The 16,674-nt window shown below is 55.3% G+C and overlaps 1 protein-coding gene across 2 annotated transcripts in view; it reads right to left on the bottom strand.

Moving 5' to 3' along the window:
• ca10a (carbonic anhydrase Xa) overlaps window positions 1–16,300 on the bottom strand; it is a 114,041-nt gene extending 97,741 nt beyond the window's left edge. Inside the window, exons 1-2 of one of the 2 annotated variants that reach the window (XM_039739809.1) lie at window positions 16,236–16,300; window positions 14,515–14,972 (exon numbers count right to left, since the gene is read on the bottom strand). In XM_039739809.1, the coding sequence (XP_039595743.1) occupies window positions 14,515–14,575 (61 nt within the window). In that variant the 5' untranslated portion in view covers window positions 14,576–14,972; window positions 16,236–16,300. Of the gene's footprint in view, window positions 1–14,514; window positions 14,973–16,053; window positions 16,072–16,235 lie in introns of those variants that run through there. The other variant, XM_039739810.1, reaches the window with a different exon arrangement.
• Window positions 16,301–16,674: the final 374 nt, after the last annotated feature.

Here is a 16,674-nt window from a genome sequence, read left to right as displayed (position 1 = left end):
GAAGACAGCAGAAGGTCAGACAATCCAACAAAACACGAGGAAGCTCCTCAACTCCATAGCGGTGTGTGCCATCCATCCATCCATCCATCGATTTTCAGCCATCAGTCTACGCAGAGATGTTTTGGATGAGCTGCGGTGTCTGGGATCTTCTCCACCTCACAAGCAGGCAGTGATTGGTTGACCACTCTGGTGCCAAGTGCCTTTGTCAGCACCTGTTGGCACTCGGGTTGAGATCAGGTAGGCCATTCCTCCCTGGTGGGATCACCTTCCAGCACAGCCCCCCAAGGTCTCCCAGAAGGCCGAGTACTCTGACTTAATTTCAGCACATAAGTCACTTGTGACCCTCGAACTCAACGGGCTAAACGCCAAGGTGCACGTGCCAAGCCGGGGGTCTATAAGTGAGCCCACACCCTGTGGAATGGCGCTTGCCTTTGACTTCTGCCTGCAGGTGGTGGGCCCACTGGACCACGGACCCCTGTTGCTCCTTTGGGCTCCGCCTGCCCTGGTCACATGGGTGACAGCCCGACCACCAGGTGCTCACCCCTGGCTCCAGAGTGGGACCCCCAGCTTTTTGTGTGTCCCAGTGTTGTCTGGCGCCACTGATCTGGTAGGACCACCCAAGGTAAACTGGTCGTAGGTGAGGGGGCAGACAAAGTGCGGTTCGTATGATGATTAGGGGGAAAAACTAACAAGGGTCCGGCAAGGGAAGCCAAAGGAGAGAAGACTAAAGTTAGACCTCCGTTGGCACGTGGCAGGTCGTTACTGAAATCTGCGCCAAGTGCGGGGCGGTGCTGCCCCTTGGGCACTGTAGCCCAGTTAAAAATGGGTCTCCGCACCGGTGGGCCACATCTGTGCTCGCCGTGGGTTACGATGAAGGGGTGCACTTCTGTTGCTCAGTGTTGCATTGTGGGTGCTGAGCTTTCACGCCACAGCCACTGCGCCATTTTCTCTGAAACGTGTGACAGGGCCTGTCCTGCTGGGACCTGCTCTTCCTCTCCGTCATCTTGGTGGCCTTCTTTTAATTGGGCTGCCAGTGCGGTCTGCCACCCCCTGCTGGCCACTACATTTAGTCAGGATGCCCTTAGCGTGCCCCCTTATATGTACACGGTAACCTTTGGAGAAGCCCCTTCTGTATTGTCTGTGCCTCTCTGTGGCGCCCAGCACCAGGGCACAGGGGGAAGCCCTCAAAATGTACCCTCTCTGTGAAGGCCACGCCCAGGAGGGTGACAGAGGCATCAGCTCGAGGACACGCCCAGTGAGGAGGTCCGTAGTAAGGGGAAGTCCACCCTGTGAAAGGCTTATGTGGTGGTCCGCAGAGAAAGAGAAGGACGAATGAGGGCTGGTGGAGCATCTTGGGACGTTGAAGAGCAGAGAACGCGACTCTTTGATTGGTTTATGACCTTCTGAAATGCCCGCAGCCGCGAGCCGTGGATTGATTGGTGGTCTGAGCGCCCGGCAGCAGCCAAAATACCTGTTGGTAAGAGCCCCCCAAATATATACAGCTCAGAGGGTCTTCTCACTAAAGCATGTGGGGCTTCAAACTCAAGCCAAGCCCTAGACGGCCCACCAGCATGTTGGCTTGTCCTGGTCAAGTCCATCGTGCCCCTAAACCTCATTCAGTGTGCCACCTTGTTATCCCTGGTGTTTTCCTGCCCCGTGGGCGCGCACACACATGTAACAATCAATATTTAATTGAACGGCAGGACCCCGAGTCCAGCCCCCTAATTATATTGCTGTTCGCTAATACGAGGGGCTGCCGCGCTCCAGCTGTTTCTCCGTTTCCAGCCACACAAGCGCTCCGCTCGTGACGGAGGGGTCAGGGGGTCCATAATTGAGCATCACCGAGGACGTTGCTCACAGCGGCTCCGCACAAATCCATTTGTTCTCCGCTGCCAACGCACAAGAATGGAAATCTTGTTAACATGAAAAGGAGAAGTAGGACCGCCGGAAAGGCAAGCGGTAATTAAGCACGTCCTCGGGACGCCGGCGTCTTCTTCAGCGCCATTTACAGCTCGCTAGTTTCGAGTGTGGCACGGCGGCACAATGCGGCTTGGCTGAGCACACCTGGCGTCAAGAGAAACGGGGGGCCTAATTAACACCCCCCCACTACGGGGTCTGCCACGCATACACCTGAGGACAGCAGGGATTCCCAGCCCGCTCTCTCCAGCATACGGCCACATCACTGTGAGCCAGTTCAGGGGGCTCTCCAATAGGCCCATGGACCCCCGTAGAGCGGGCATCGTCCAAATCGCCGGGTCTGGACCCCTTGTTTAACGTTCTCTCAGTCCTTCCGCTTCGCTAGCCGAGTTAACACATTAATGGGGGCACACGTCTCGTCTGGCTGCCCCCCTCCTCTCCTAGATGGCGTTGTGCTTGAAGCGATCGACGATAAACCTGAGGTGGGCATCAGGAAGAAGACAACTATGTGCCATTTTACAGGAGGCCCCCCTTTTTTAAGTAGCCCGAATGTCACCTCATGACCCTGGAGACCGTCTGTCTGGCTAGTGGTGACGGCGTGTCTCCTGTCGAGTGCCACGTGTCACTGAGACGCTTATCCAGCTGTTAGGTGACGCCTGCCTGTCTTTATAGTGCCATTTACCGCAGCAGTGGCCCTGTGAGCCACTTGTATGACACTTATCGACCTCTCCTATATAGCGCCTTTCATATCTGTGTGCCAGGAGCACCGGGACCCTAAAACGTCGTGTTTCATCCCCTTACGCCTGCACACAATCCCGTTGGACCACCGTGGCTGCCATTCAGCGCTGCTCGGCCTTGCGAGGTGCTTTGTGGGTGCCAGGGTCTCGTGTTTGTGCTCCAATAACTGAAGGTTGGCAGGAGGACAAACAAATGGCTGAGATGTCGTGTCGCCAACGTTGGTGCCGCACAGAAACGACAGAAAGACCAAAGGCTGCTGGCATATCTTGGTGGGCTCAGGCCTGCCGCTCTTCCTAATTTCATGGCACACCTTCCTCGTCCCCAGCGTTGGCCCAGGGAGAGGAGGAGGTGCCCTCGGAATTCAGTTTGGCCGGGTGTGGGGGGCCGCAGCACCAATGCAGTCCATCCATTCTCCGTTCGGATGGTCCAAACTCCAGGCGGACTGTGACGGGGCGTCACACCTGCACACCCCTGTGGACACGGACAACACGCAGACCCCACGTCTGGAGACCCTAAAAGCCAGTAGAGGCCTCTGACGCCTGCCCCTTCCGGCCTCGTCTCGTCTTTCCTGCTCTCGGTGCCCCCGTCTCTTACCTTCAGCGAGGGGGGCTTGAATTACAAAATGGCTATAAATATGAATTCCGACGTCAGGTAATCCATCCTGCGGCGATATCCGTGTCACCAAGGACGGCACATGACACCTCGGAGCAGAGACGGCCAGTAGAGCAGCGCGTGACCGCAAGTCGGAGAGCACAGGCACAAGGTGACACGAGCGCCACCCGGCCACCTTCACCTCCTCAGACGGGCGCCCAAACCCTGCGGTGAGATCTGAATCTTCCTTTATAAGGCTGCACTGAGACCTTCACAGAACGGCCACCAGGGCAAATGAATGCCTCGCAGACCAGCAGCATGGGCGGGCACAGGGCACCGGCACACCCTGCATGGGATGCCATTTACACCAAATAAATGTGCAGCCAGGAGACTGTGGGCATGGTCATGGCAGGGCCGGGATTCAACAATCCACTTAAAGTTGTGTCTTTGAGGGACCCCAAGTGAAGATTTGAACCGTGGAGTGGAGGAGACACCATGCCATCTTCTCATGTCCTGCTGCTTGGTGTCCTCGCTGTGACATGACACTGGAGTCTCAGTGTGGGTCATACGGAACTTGAGAAATGGTGCTGTCTGTTTTCTGGATTGTGTAGTTTTATGTAAAATTCTCCCAGTGCCCCCGTGGCATGTGCCCACCATGGGGGAGCGGACTGTAGAATCTTTATTCAGTATGTTGAGGATGGAGGACTAGACAAATCCCAGCAATGCCAGCCACCCAGTTGGCCAAGCAGAAGCTCACTGCCCTGTCTGTGAAGTGAAGGGTGGCACGTGGTGGCACATGTCTCTTTTGGCTTGAGGGGCTCATACTGCACGTGTCAGATTTGACTTTACACAAGGGGGTCCATCACAGTGTCCATACACACACACAGGGCTGTGACAGAAATGACCAAGGGGCACACCAGTCCTGCTGCCACTCTGTGTGTGTATGTGTGCGGGGCTGAGGGGTGGCATTGGGCTTGATGGTGTAGGGGCAGACAGATGGAGGGGCTTCTTCCTTCCCGGTGTCCCCAAGAGGACGTCTGATCAGGCAGCTCCCCAATCAGGAAAGGGGGAATTGGGCCGGATGACCCAGAAGAATCCCCCCGGCCGTGTCCTGTGCCCGCTAGCGCCTCCGCTGCCAGCCTGCCATCATCCGTCGTCAGTAACGGTGCCACACTAAGGTAGCTGATGCCCGAATTCTTTCTCTGTTTTGGCATTTGATGACCTAAGGTGGGATTTGTCAGCTGCGGACCCCCAGCCCTTTTCCATTAATGTACATTTTAAATGTGCCTTCCTGAAAACGGCGCCGAGACCCCCTTAGACCGTTTATCAGATCCCGCCTCAAATGAAGTGATGACAGTTTATTAGTTGAAGGAAATCTCCGCTCAGGTAGTTTGGGTTTATGGGGTACAGCGTCGCTTCTTACAGCCCACTGCCCGCCTCTGCCATCTGAGTCGTGGGCATCAGGGCTCCTAATCCCAGGTTCTGTGCTGCTCACATTGTTTCATTTCCTTGTGCCCTGTAGCTACAGAGTGACAATGGTAGTGTCCCTGTCCCCTCCCCCTTGCCAGCGCTCCGCTGCCAATTCCAGCACCTTCAGCAGGAGGTGACATCGCCCTCGCCGCCTGATCAGATTTAACCAGCTTGCAGTTTCTGCCCGGGTCAGAGGAGCGCAGGTTCTCGCCCTGGTGGTGCCCCGCTCAGCTCCTGGCGTGTCCTACGGTGACGTACTGCGGCACGTCTCAACTTTGTACACCCTGGGGGTGACCTGAAAGGGACAATGTGCTGCAGTGACGAGAAAGAAACTGGAGGTCACCAGGAATGGCACTTTATAGAATGAAGACAGAAAAAAGATGAGGACAGACATGGCGGAATTGCATTGTGAAAGGCACTATATGAGGGCGACGCCCCGTCATCCACACCCAATGGCAGCACTGCGGCGGAGACCACTCGCGTCTGTCACAGCCAACCATTTGAATGCGTGAGGTGACACGCCAGCGCTCCACGTAATGTCACGTTAAGGCTGAGCCGCATTCGTGCAAACCGACATGCCCGGGGGTACCGTGGCTGCCCACCTCCGTGCTACCTGAAGACAGGCCTGCGAAGGTTCAAGAGGGCAGATGGAGGCTCCTGGGGGCGAATCGAGAAGATAAGGGGGCGGCGATCGGGACAGCCAGTTTGTGTCCTGCGGCCATAGCGGCGAGACGGCGACTCTTCTCGTCCGTCGTTAAATAAACGTGTGGCCATCGCTCGGCGCTCGTGTGATGTTGTTCTTTACATACAGCTTGGTGCCCCACCCTATCTCATGAGGCCTCCTCCTCCTCCTTAACGTTCGTATCGTCATCGTGAGTGCCAATGCGTGGCCCAGGGTGACGTCCTTCATCTCAGTCCTCCTCGTGTCCTAGCGCTACGTTTCGCTTCGCTCCTGCGACTCGTTCTGGAAGTGCGGGCACTAGACCCTGGCACCGCCACTCCTGGGCATTCACGTTGTTGTCCTGAAGCCATCCCTGGACAGCCTTGATGTTATTTCTACATGACATCCACTGGAATTCAGAGGTTGTGGGCGCTTTTCACTGGTGCATCATAAGTGTCCCCAAGCCCGTGTCGTTCTGTCCAGGTCCCCTGATCCTCATCGTCACACTCGACCAGTTTCTTCTTTCTATTCTTATTGGAAGAGTGCTGCCCCCCGGTGGACGCCGCTCCTAACATCACCTCGTCCGGGAGACATTCCTCTCCCCATAATCCTTTGCTTTCATTGTCATGGACTGCCACTTCTCCCAGTCTGAGATCCCAGGTTGTGATGTCATCCCATTGGTCGTCTTCTGGACCCCGTCTTCCCCTTGTGATTCCTTCCATTATTGTCCCCCCAGTGCACATTAACCTCACTGGGAGTCACGTCCTTAGGCTTGTCCCCAGTGTGTGGTGGTCCGTGCCCTCAGCAGGCTCATTAAGTACTTCACGGGCGTACCAAGATGAGTCTTGCATCATGAGGTCAGGTCAGGTGGGGGTCCGGCGGGGCTTCAGACCACCCAGACTCATTCCGTTATTTCCCGCGGAGTTGAGCGGGTGGTCCCGTGTCCAGCGTGGTTCTAAAATATTCACCCGTTAGGCCCTGGGAGGTGTTCATGAAAGAGCCGCCGTAGGGCTGTCACGCCGCTGCACCCACCGCAGACCACCACAGACCACCGTCCATTTGCAAGGATTAATAAAAGCCCAGCTTGGCAGGACACGTGGAGAAGAACGACAGAAAGAGGGCGAAGTTAGTGCCACCCGTCTCTCGAGTGGACGTCGGTCCAATGATCCGCCCCTGGAGCCGAGCGAATATTCAAGATGGGCAGACGCGGCTGTGCTGCCTGACGGCTCGCTGTGACCGTTTAAGGGGGCCGCAAAGGAAGCGCTGGCTGCGAGGGGCCCGATGATTTCATTGGGCCGTAAAGTTCAACGTTTATGTTATGCAGGAGTGGGACAGCCGCCTGCCGGGGGGCTCGGCGGGTTTCATGCTCGCCAGGCAGAAGTCTAAGGGGTGGGCCCCGTCATTGGTAGGATTTCCCATCTTTCGATTGGTTGCGTTGCTTTTCGAGGGTCTACAGTGCGGTGAAGATGGCAAGTTGGACGAATGGGTGGTCACTGTCGTTTTGGGTCTGCTGTTGCTAGGCAACGATGAGATGGCATCACCACTCGGTGGCATGAAGGTCAGTGCCAGGCACCTCCTGACTGTCCCAGTAAAAGGACCGAGTGATGAGCCACAGGTCTCGATGGCAGAAGCCACCTGAAGAGCGGGCAGCAAAGCCCAAACGCCAACCTGAGTCAAAATCAAAGACGAATCGCGAAAACGTTGTCAGTGACATCACGACTTCCAGAGCCACGCCCCTAGCAACCAAGCGCTGTGCCATAGTAACAGCTGCTCCAAATGGCGTCACAGGGCCAGCTGATGTTCCGATCTTCCAATTTTAAGAAGGAACTCACTAGAAAAGTCCCAACGATTTAACTTTACTTACTGACCCCGTCAGGTTACGCTGGCCCTTGGCGTCATCGCTTTGTTTTAGCGTCACGCCTGGCTCTGCTTGGGTGCCACCTGCTGCTGGCCTTGTGAACTGCACCCAGTGTCACACTTGGTGTCACTTTTGGTGTTCAAATGGAGGACTCGCTCGTCTGCTCAAACGATGCCAGGCTTTGACTCAGCTGTCGTCCGTTGGTGACTGGAGTTGTGCCCGTGTGCCATGTCTGCCATGTTCAGTCTGAGCGCTCTCTCCCACCCTTGGCCTGGCCGTGTCTCCCTTGGGGTGATGCCCACCATTCCCTCACTGTCGCCAGCTGTCACCCTGGACTCAGGCCTTTGTTTCTTACGTTCAGGTAATGTCAAAACATCCTCTGTTTGCAGGTGTGTGGCACCACGGTGACATGCTGGTGACATGCAGCCTTTTACTCGAGGGACTTCATCTCAAAGGAAAAAGAAGCCCAACACTTGAAGAGCTGTAAGATAAGGGTGCAGACGCAGCGCCATGACAGATCTGCTTTGGCAGAGGTTAATGACGGGGACTGCCATGTTGAGATGGCCAAGGGGCGAAACGAAAGAGCAAGTAGGTGACATCACAGAGAGCCGCCCATCACCTTCAAACCCCCCGATGGCCACATGGTGGTCCGGTTTGCGTTTTTACACAACATGGTGGTCCGTCTAACAGCTTTGACGAGGCTCCGGCTGAATGACTTGATTTCCATCCCATTTCCGATGACATGAATGGGACCAGAATTTGAGGGGAAAATAAGTGAAGCCCCCCCGCTGTGTAAAATAAAATCCATTCAGAAACGTCAGAGGTGGGCTGTGAGGACGCTGAGAGACCCTGTAGCACCATTAACCCTTTTGTAGCCGAGTGCCCCCCGGGCTACCACTGAATGTGACCTGAGGACCCTGAGGACCCTGAGGACTCTGATGCCTTTGCCATTTTTATTTCATGCCAGCTTTCAATTCGTTGTGTGCTGTGGGTGGAACCCTAAACAGGCGGGCATCAAGGCACACCCTAAGCAGGGGGGGCTTTCTGAATGTGGTGTCAGGTCTGGGGGAGGGGTTTAGGAGAGGAGAGCCCCACCCCCCGGCAGGCCCCTCCCAGTCGTCTGAGGGTCGCCTCTTCTTATTTCTTCATTTTCTTCTCCCTCTTTCTGCTCTCGTTCTTTTCATTTGGGGTCTTGACGTAGCTGCTGTTTGCCTGTTTAGCCCACCCAATTTAAGATGGCTGTGGCCTCTTTCTCTTTGGGGTAGCATATGGGGGGCTCGTCTCAGTCATCCTCACCTTTTTGGGCTTCTTGTTTTCTTGAGGTTGAGCTCGGGAATGGGGTCTGTAGACCTCCTCCTGCTGCAGCCCCCCAAGACACAGAAGCTTTACTTTGCCGCTCAGTTTATCTTCCGTCCTTCGATGATTTGAATTCCCAACATCTGATTTGGGGTTCGGCTGCTTGTGGTTTGTCTTTTGCTTTTTGGTTTTCTTATAATAAGGAGGTGACAGCAGGGCTCTGCCACAGAAGGACACCAAAATGTCACTCACTCCTTCTTCTTTGTGCTGGCGTCACACAAACAAACGTTAATGTCACGATAAAGAAGCCAAAGGTGACACGTAATCGGCACGTCTGCTGTATGCCCAACATTTGTGGTAAAACACTGGCCAGGGTTTGGGTGGGCTCCGGCAGACCCCCGCGACCCTGGTCAGGACCTGAAATGGGGAGTCTTAAGTCCTCCCCATCAGGCTTTAGGTTTCCTGTTTATGGTGATAATTCCACTGGGTTATGTTGGGGGTCAAATTGTTTGTTTTTATTGTTGATGTTGTTATTTGTGTTGGTTTTTATTGTGCTGTGCGGGTGGTCCCGTCTCCGCTGAGGGGCCGCCCTGTACTCTTTGAGGTCCTCGTGTGGCCGGATGCTCAGCTCTGGCAACTTCTCCTCGGTGACGCCTCTCTGCTTTGTGCATTGGGGTGAGTTTTGGGCTCCTCTTTACGTTGGCCGAAGGCTGGTGGACCCCTCAGAGTTTGGGACTTTGTTTGAGGACACATGTGACACGAGTTGACACGAGAGGTTGGTTGGTTGCTGTCCAGCACAGCTCACTGCTGGCTTCCGTTCTGTAAGGAAGTTCTCTGTAAAATCCCGAGAGCAGTTTGGGGGGTCGGGGGTCTTTTAAAAGGCGCACCATTTGGTGTTCTCGGCCCAACGTTGTGTATGCTTTGTATTTGGAGACCCCCATGAGACTGCCTGGTGAGTTTGGGGTGAGGCCTGCTCTGTCATTTGGGCCCCCGGGGTGTGGGCCCCCCATTTGAGATTTCTGAACTTTTAGGCGTAACCTGCTGATTGTTTGTGACTCAATGAAACCTTCAGGTTTACAGAATTCAGGCCGGGGGGTTGGCTTGTCTGTCTGTCTGTTTGTCTGTTTGTTTATTTGTCTGTCCGTCTGTTTGTTTATCTGTTTGTTTATTTGTCTGTCTCTTTGTTTGTCTGTCTGTCCGTCTGTTTGTTTATTTGTCTGTCTGTCTCTTTATTTGTTTGTCTGTCTGTTTGTCTCTTTGTTTGTCTGTCTGTCTGTTTGTCCCCTTGTTGTTGGGCCTGTGCCGGCTGGATGCTCCCTTGGTGCGTTTGGGGCGAGGCCCCCGTGGAGCTGGGCACACCGCAGCACAGGAGGAGGTGCCACTTGTCAGAGCAGCGGCTAGCAGGACGCGTCCCCAACGTCACTTTATGGTCCCCTTGTCCCCAGAAGGAAGGCAAACACAAAACGACAAAGTAAAACGTCAAAGAACGAGAAACGGAAAACGCAACACGTCTGACGAGAACAAGAATTGAAAACGCACAAAACCAGAACAAACGGCAGAATGGGGAACATCAGAGTGAACCCAGGACATATGGGCACTCCAGGCAGACAGCCACCTCCCTAACTGGCACTGCCCAGAAGCATGGATGCCAGGCCTTTCTCAGATAGGACCTTCTAATCCTGCCTCATCAAGGATCGGCTGGCATTCTGATTATCTGCTGCGCGGCTCAGGCGCTTAGAAGCCACCGACCCCCAGCCGCTGACCCACTTCTCTGTTTTGGTGACACCGGGGGTCCGCCACATCCTCCTTAAGCTCTTTACGATTGATTTTCTGCCTGCTCTTTCCATGACTTGTACAACAAGCACTTCTGGCCTGCCAGGCAGCGGGCAGAAAGCACGGAGCCCTCAGGAGCCACAAGGCCTTTTGTCAGGAAAAGGTGGGCAAAGTAAGGAGAAAACGCCCAGGCAGACCTCATCAGGGGCTGTGTGGGCACCGCTTCATCTGACCGTCCATGCAGGGCTCAAAATGAGCTGTGGGCACTGAAGGGGGCACCACATGGACGTGTGCTTCTGAAAGGAACCTTCATAGCAGAGGTGGGTAAGGTGGCACCATGGAGGGTCTGTACCCTTCATGCCATCCAAACTAAGCAGCCTAAACGATCTCCCCATCTGCTCATCCTTAATCCGAATCATCCAGAGGTGTCGACTCCATCCATTAATCCATCCATGAATGCCCTCGGCTGTCTGCCCACCTCTGCACCAATCCATCAGTCTGGCATCAACTCCATGATCTACCAGTCCAGCCACCCACCCATCTGTCCACATATCCCCCCAGTTCCCATCCATCCTCATGCCCCTTCCATGCCCGGCACAGATTAATGGCTGCAAAGCCCCGCCCCCTGCAGGCAAACCCAGAGTCCACATGAAGGTGGCATCAGTTGGGATTGTGGGTGGAAACCTGAGGCTCTCCATGAGATGACCGGGAAAGAAGGACAAAGTCAAAGCCTCTTCTGGTGGGTCCCACATCCCCACAGCTCCGGCCACAAGCTTGTGATGGAGGACCAGCCCTCCCTCTGGTGACAGTGCGTCACTTCATGATGTCCCCTTGGCCAACGCGGGCAGCGCAGTGAGATGGCACCAGTGGTCCCAAGGTGAGGGGTGGCAGCACCAACCACTGAGCCACCTCACCTTCAGCTGAAGTGCACCTGACATTCAAAGTGACGCCAGTGTGGGCACAAATGGAGGGACGAGGACAACCCCAAGTGACACCTCCTGCTCCCCCAGCTCTGTGCTTATATAGCGCCTTTCACCACGGGCTCTGGGACCTGCGCAGAGGACACTGAGGCGCCCAGCTGACGGCCTTGAAATCTTCAGGAATGAAACTTGGAGCGAAAGCAATCCCTTCCATGCGGAGACCCCCACCGCCACACTCACAAAAAAGACAAATTGATAGAAACGCCATCAGCGGAGCGACCCCCGGGCAGCCTGGCCTCCGCCGAGGGGCTCCATGCGCCTCTGCCACATGCAGCCCCCAAACGACATGGCGTGACAGACCGGCAAGCGAACAATCGGCAGCCATCGGCACGGGGAGAGCAAAACCTGCGGAAAAGGGAAAGACGAACGAGACGGGGGGGACGAGGGGGAGGCTCAAGGTGGTGGGCGGGCAGAGAGGGAGAGAGAGAGAGAGATGGGAATGGCACTATATACACGACAGCTGGGTATGAAAGGCGCTATATTAACACAAGAGACCGATGGAAGGGCACTTGATACATAACCGATATGAAAGGCGCTATATAGAAGACAGACATACACCATACACATCACAGAAGGAGTGCCGCAGTGGGCTTTAACAGACCCTCCCTTCTGACAGCCCCCCAGCCTTGACTCTCTAAGAAGTCAGTTCACAGAGAGACCCCCTTACCAGGTCTGTGGTGGGTGCCAACACAACGCAATCCACAGAACAGAACACAAGTCATCCTCAGTACAATAGAAATAGGACAAGTGCAGAGCAGAACCCAACATCACACAATATGGCATGAGAGGCGCTATATACACCACAGGCTGGCGTGAAAGGCGCTATATACACCGCAGGCTGGCATGAAAGGCGCTGTATAAACCGCAGGCTGGCATAAAAGGCGCTGTATACACCACAGGCTGGCATGAGAGGTGCTAAATACACCACAGGCTGGCATGAGAGGTGCTAAATACACCACAGGCTGGCATGAAAGGCACTGTATACACTGCAGGCTGGCATGAGAGGTGCTAAATACACCACAGGCAGGCATGAAAGACGCTATACGTCCGTGAGAAGCAGCAGACTCAGCATTTGAATGAGGTGGCCGTGTTAACGGCCCACCTGTCCCTTCTTTCTGGTGTCACTCCGTGCCCTTTTGGTGCCCTCAGGGGACGAGTGTCACGTGTGCTCACCGGAATAAACCCACCAAGGCCATCTGCCCGCTCGGACCGAGGAGTATGTGGGCTGCGTGCTGGTAATGGGACCCGAGGGGGCCGATGATCTCGTCACTCGTGCGCGGCAATGAAGGACCCGAAAGCAAGCAACCACCCACACATAGGCAGGCAGGCTCATTGGCGCTGGGGGTCTTGGTGAACTGAGGGCACGGGAGGGGGCGCTGGGGTGGTCCGACTTTGAACCCAAGCCAAGCGGATGGCTGCCAAAACTCAAAGTCGATGGGCTGCTCCGATTGAGGGGCATTGGTGCCATGCCAGTGGGCAGAGTGAGTCACCTGCACTGTAGTTGTGCCCATCCGTCCTTCCATTTTCTAAGCATCGTCGAGGACAAGCCGGATGCCATCCCAACAAGCAGTGGGCGCAAGGCAGGAATGGCACCTGGAAGGGGTACCAAACCACTGCAGGCTTTGCCTTGAAACTGGAAAAAAAATCATGGCAGCCTGTACATCGAAGAAACCCACCAAGCCCACCGCCCGGACTCCAGGAGGCATGAGGGGCAGCGTGAACGTGCCTGGACTGGGCACTCACTCTCATTTGAGCGAAAGACGGGACCTGGAACTGTACTGTCGGGGTGGGGGCAAAGATGGCACGGCAGATTTGCGCTTACGGGGGGCTTTTACATTTGGGCAAAATCAACAGAAGACTCGCAGAAAATGAAGACGAAGGCTGTGGGCGAATAACGGGGGGCACGTAAAGCGCCTTTTGTGTGACGACATCGCTTCAAGAAGGGCTTACTGTGCGCGGCGACATCAATGTGTGTGTTTGAGACCCCCACACACACACACGCGCACGCGCGATCTTGAGTGGTGTTTAGCCCTAAACCTGAGAACATATCAATGTGGGGACCTCAACATCTACACGTGAGGTCGTCTTCACCGCATGACACTCGCCAGCAGTCCGAGGCTGCAGACTTTCAAAGCCCCCATGAAGAACACAAGGGGTCAGACCAACGAGAGGAGCACTCCGTCCATGAAGCCAGTCAATAGCAGGCAGTGCCCAGAATGCCCTTCCACACCGTCACCAGTCAACCCAACGGTGTACCAAAAAGCCCAAATGATGCAGTGGGGCCATCAAGCGAATCCGAAGGGGGGGTGGTGTGTGCGCCAAAGCTAACTGCTGCGCCACCGTGCTCCTCTTTCTCTCCATATATACTGTGAGTGCGTGTAAAAGTCAGAGCACACACACACACACACACACACACACACACACACACACACACACACACACTTTACATAAACAGGCCGTGCAATCCAACACGCTGTCACGTATCTGCCCAATGTCGCTGACGCCACTGTGCGACCCCGAGCAGCCACTTCACCTGCCTGAGCTCCAGCAACGGAAAGCAAGTGCGTCTCAAAGTCAGTCAAGTACGTGAAGTAAAGAATGAAACGCGCGACCCCTGAAACCCAACCGCGGGTCCGTCGGGTGGCACTCACTGCAGTTGTGCCCCTCCTGCAGGTGCAGCCTTATTAGGATTCTGAGTTCATCGCCTCGCGCCGTCGTGTTAACCGCGGACCCTTCAACTGGACTCGCAGTAAGACCACCGGGCACAGTGCCCGCTCAAGCGCCTCTAGCAGCACTGGGCAGCCTGCTTTTGCGCACAGGTGCCCGCCAACCCCCCAACACTCTCTGGACCCTCGCGGACCGCACGAGCTCCGAGGTCCCAGTTGCTGAAAGTTGGGTGCGCAGCTGAACGGGAGAGTCCGGGAGTCGCCTGGCCGGTGGAGCGAATGGGCGGACGAAGCCGCCACGACTCTTTTTATTTTATTTTTTTATTCATTGCCCATTACGGAGGGTCCCGCTGACCTTGAAAGTGGGGGGGGGGGTGGTGGGTTGGGGTCTACCCAAAGTGCCAGCCCGGCTTCTGCTCTTTGGAGATTCTCCTCTCGCGGGCTGCGCGTTGGGATTCTTTTTTTTTTTTGTCGCCACATTTGCGATCGGCGTGCCATCCCAGCTCCCTGGCATTCAAGTTGGCAACTCTACGAATCAGAATAATCGGAAGAAGGAGAACTCACCAGATATGCATACGAAGAAATTGGCTTGCAGAATGACAAATATTTCCCAAATAATTTCCATCCTCTGCTCTCATTCCAAGCACATTCCGCTCTGGAAATGGGGGTCTCTCTCTTCCGACGTGTAAATCAGTATGGCAGTTTGAAGTGGTCCACTAAATATTCCGCTTGACTTCTCTCTGAAGGTATCTCCCACACTTGACCACACATGTCAGATCTCCCTCACGGACATCGCGCCCAGCTCCGAAACAGCGCAGCGGCTCCGCGCCTTCACCTCCCATGAAAGCCACCAGGAAAAGGGAAAAAAGGCCAGGAAAGCACCAGGGAACATATCCAGCGAGGGGCAGCCGCAAGAAAGACGAACAAAATCCCGGGGGCTTCTTCTTCTTCGTCGTCGTCGTCGTCCTCCTCAGTCCTGTAAGGATCCCACCTCGTCCTGGAACTGCCGCGCGCTCACAGTCCTAAAAGGAGGAAACAGAAAAGAGACCCCCAGCGGTAATGAATGAGCGATCGCAGCACAACTTCAGCCCAAGTTGGTTCGGGAGGGCTGCGCGCCTCTGATTTGCCGCCTCGAGAAGCCCCCCCCCAACCACCACCACCTCACCGCCTCCCCGTCCCTGCCAGTGCGCGTGCGCGCGCAGCCGACGCGGGGATGCGCCGCTCGGTGGGCTGCAGGGGGGCGTGCTTCGAGTCAGCCGCTGGGATTTTTTTTTGATGCAGTGCCGCCCGCCCCCCGCCCCCGTACCGCGTGTAAAGTGCAAATGTTTAAATGATGGCGGATGATCGCAAGGCGTAAAAAGCCACCTAACGGGGCACGGCCGGCGCGCTCTTCACGGGAGGGGAAAGCCGCAGTCGCTCGAGCGCCATTCAGCGGCACAAGTTTAAGCGCGTGCGCGTGCGCGTGCGCGCCCCTCATCCTGTCCTGCCTGCTGGTCCTGGACGGGCCGCCACTCGCCCTCCATTCGCTTCACCTGCGCCGCGAGACCCTCGAGATCTCCTTCGGACAACACAAACGCGGAGTGCCAAGAGCTCATCGCCCCATGAGAGTGGCAGTACCCGGCGGGATTTCGTGGCTTTGTTAATTGGCACAGCTCCTTTTACCCATGCAACCTCCCATCCTCGGACTTCTTCGTGAAGCTCTGCCGGGACGTATTAACGAGCCAAACTGGGACGTTATGGACTTCAGTGAAGCTCCATCTGTGCCCGCGCCGGAGCAGACGAGACCACCTAAATAATCCACAGGTACACCAGTCGTTTACCGAACCGGTGTGTCGCAGCGCCCCAGCCACCCGCGGGTCACTCCTCGGCTTCTCTGAGGGGCTGTTTGGAGGACAGGCGCCCAACGGGCTTCGGGCTCAAAAGACAGACTTCTTCATGAGATGAGAACTTTAGCGGGGGTCTCAAGACCCCCTCTCGGTGGGCAGACGCTACCCCATGTCGCCCCGATCATCCCTATCGTCACATCAATGCGTTATTAAGCTCCCGGCACTCCGTTTCGAATATCTCGAGGCTTTCCAGTAGCATCGCAAAAAACGCACTCACCGGATAGCGTGCGCGTGGCAGAAGAAAAAAAAATAGAAATTGAAAAGAAAAAACGAAAAAAAAAAACCAAAAGTCTGGCCGATGGCGAGGTGGGCAAAGGCTGTTCCGCCTACATCGTAAGAAAATTCTCGGGCTTTTGGTGTCTCACTCCGTCCTGCGAATTCCCAGCTCCGTCTACTTACCGGACCACTTGCAGCTCGGCGGCGGCGCGTGAACAGGAGCAGATGGGAGGCGCGTTCCCGGGCCTGACTCCCGTCGGGGGCGCGCGTCGCTACGCGCTCAATTCACTTGGAGAGCGAGAGAGAGAAAGAGAGAAAAAAAAAAAAGAAAGAGAGTAAAAACGGGATCGGCCGTCCGAAAAGAAGAAGCCGAGACGGGAGTGGACGTGCAAACAGCCGCAGCCAGGAGCACAAGCTGTCGTTTGGACCAAAACGTTCAGTTAAGGAGCGCGACGCACGGCGCTGGAACATCTTGAAGTGCTAATGAGACCGAGAAGCACGTGAATATGTGCTGCTGCATCCATGCAAGAATATAATATAATATAATATAATATAATATAATATAATATAATATAATATAATATAATATAATATAATATAATACAGGCACAAATCAAAGGTT

The sequence above is a fragment of the Polypterus senegalus genome, chromosome 17 (genome assembly GCF_016835505.1).
Source record: "Polypterus senegalus isolate Bchr_013 chromosome 17, ASM1683550v1, whole genome shotgun sequence".
Lineage (NCBI taxonomy): Eukaryota > Metazoa > Chordata > Cladistia > Polypteriformes > Polypteridae > Polypterus > Polypterus senegalus.
Note: the sequence above shows the minus strand (reverse complement) of the source record. Positions and strands in the feature narration are given on the sequence as shown.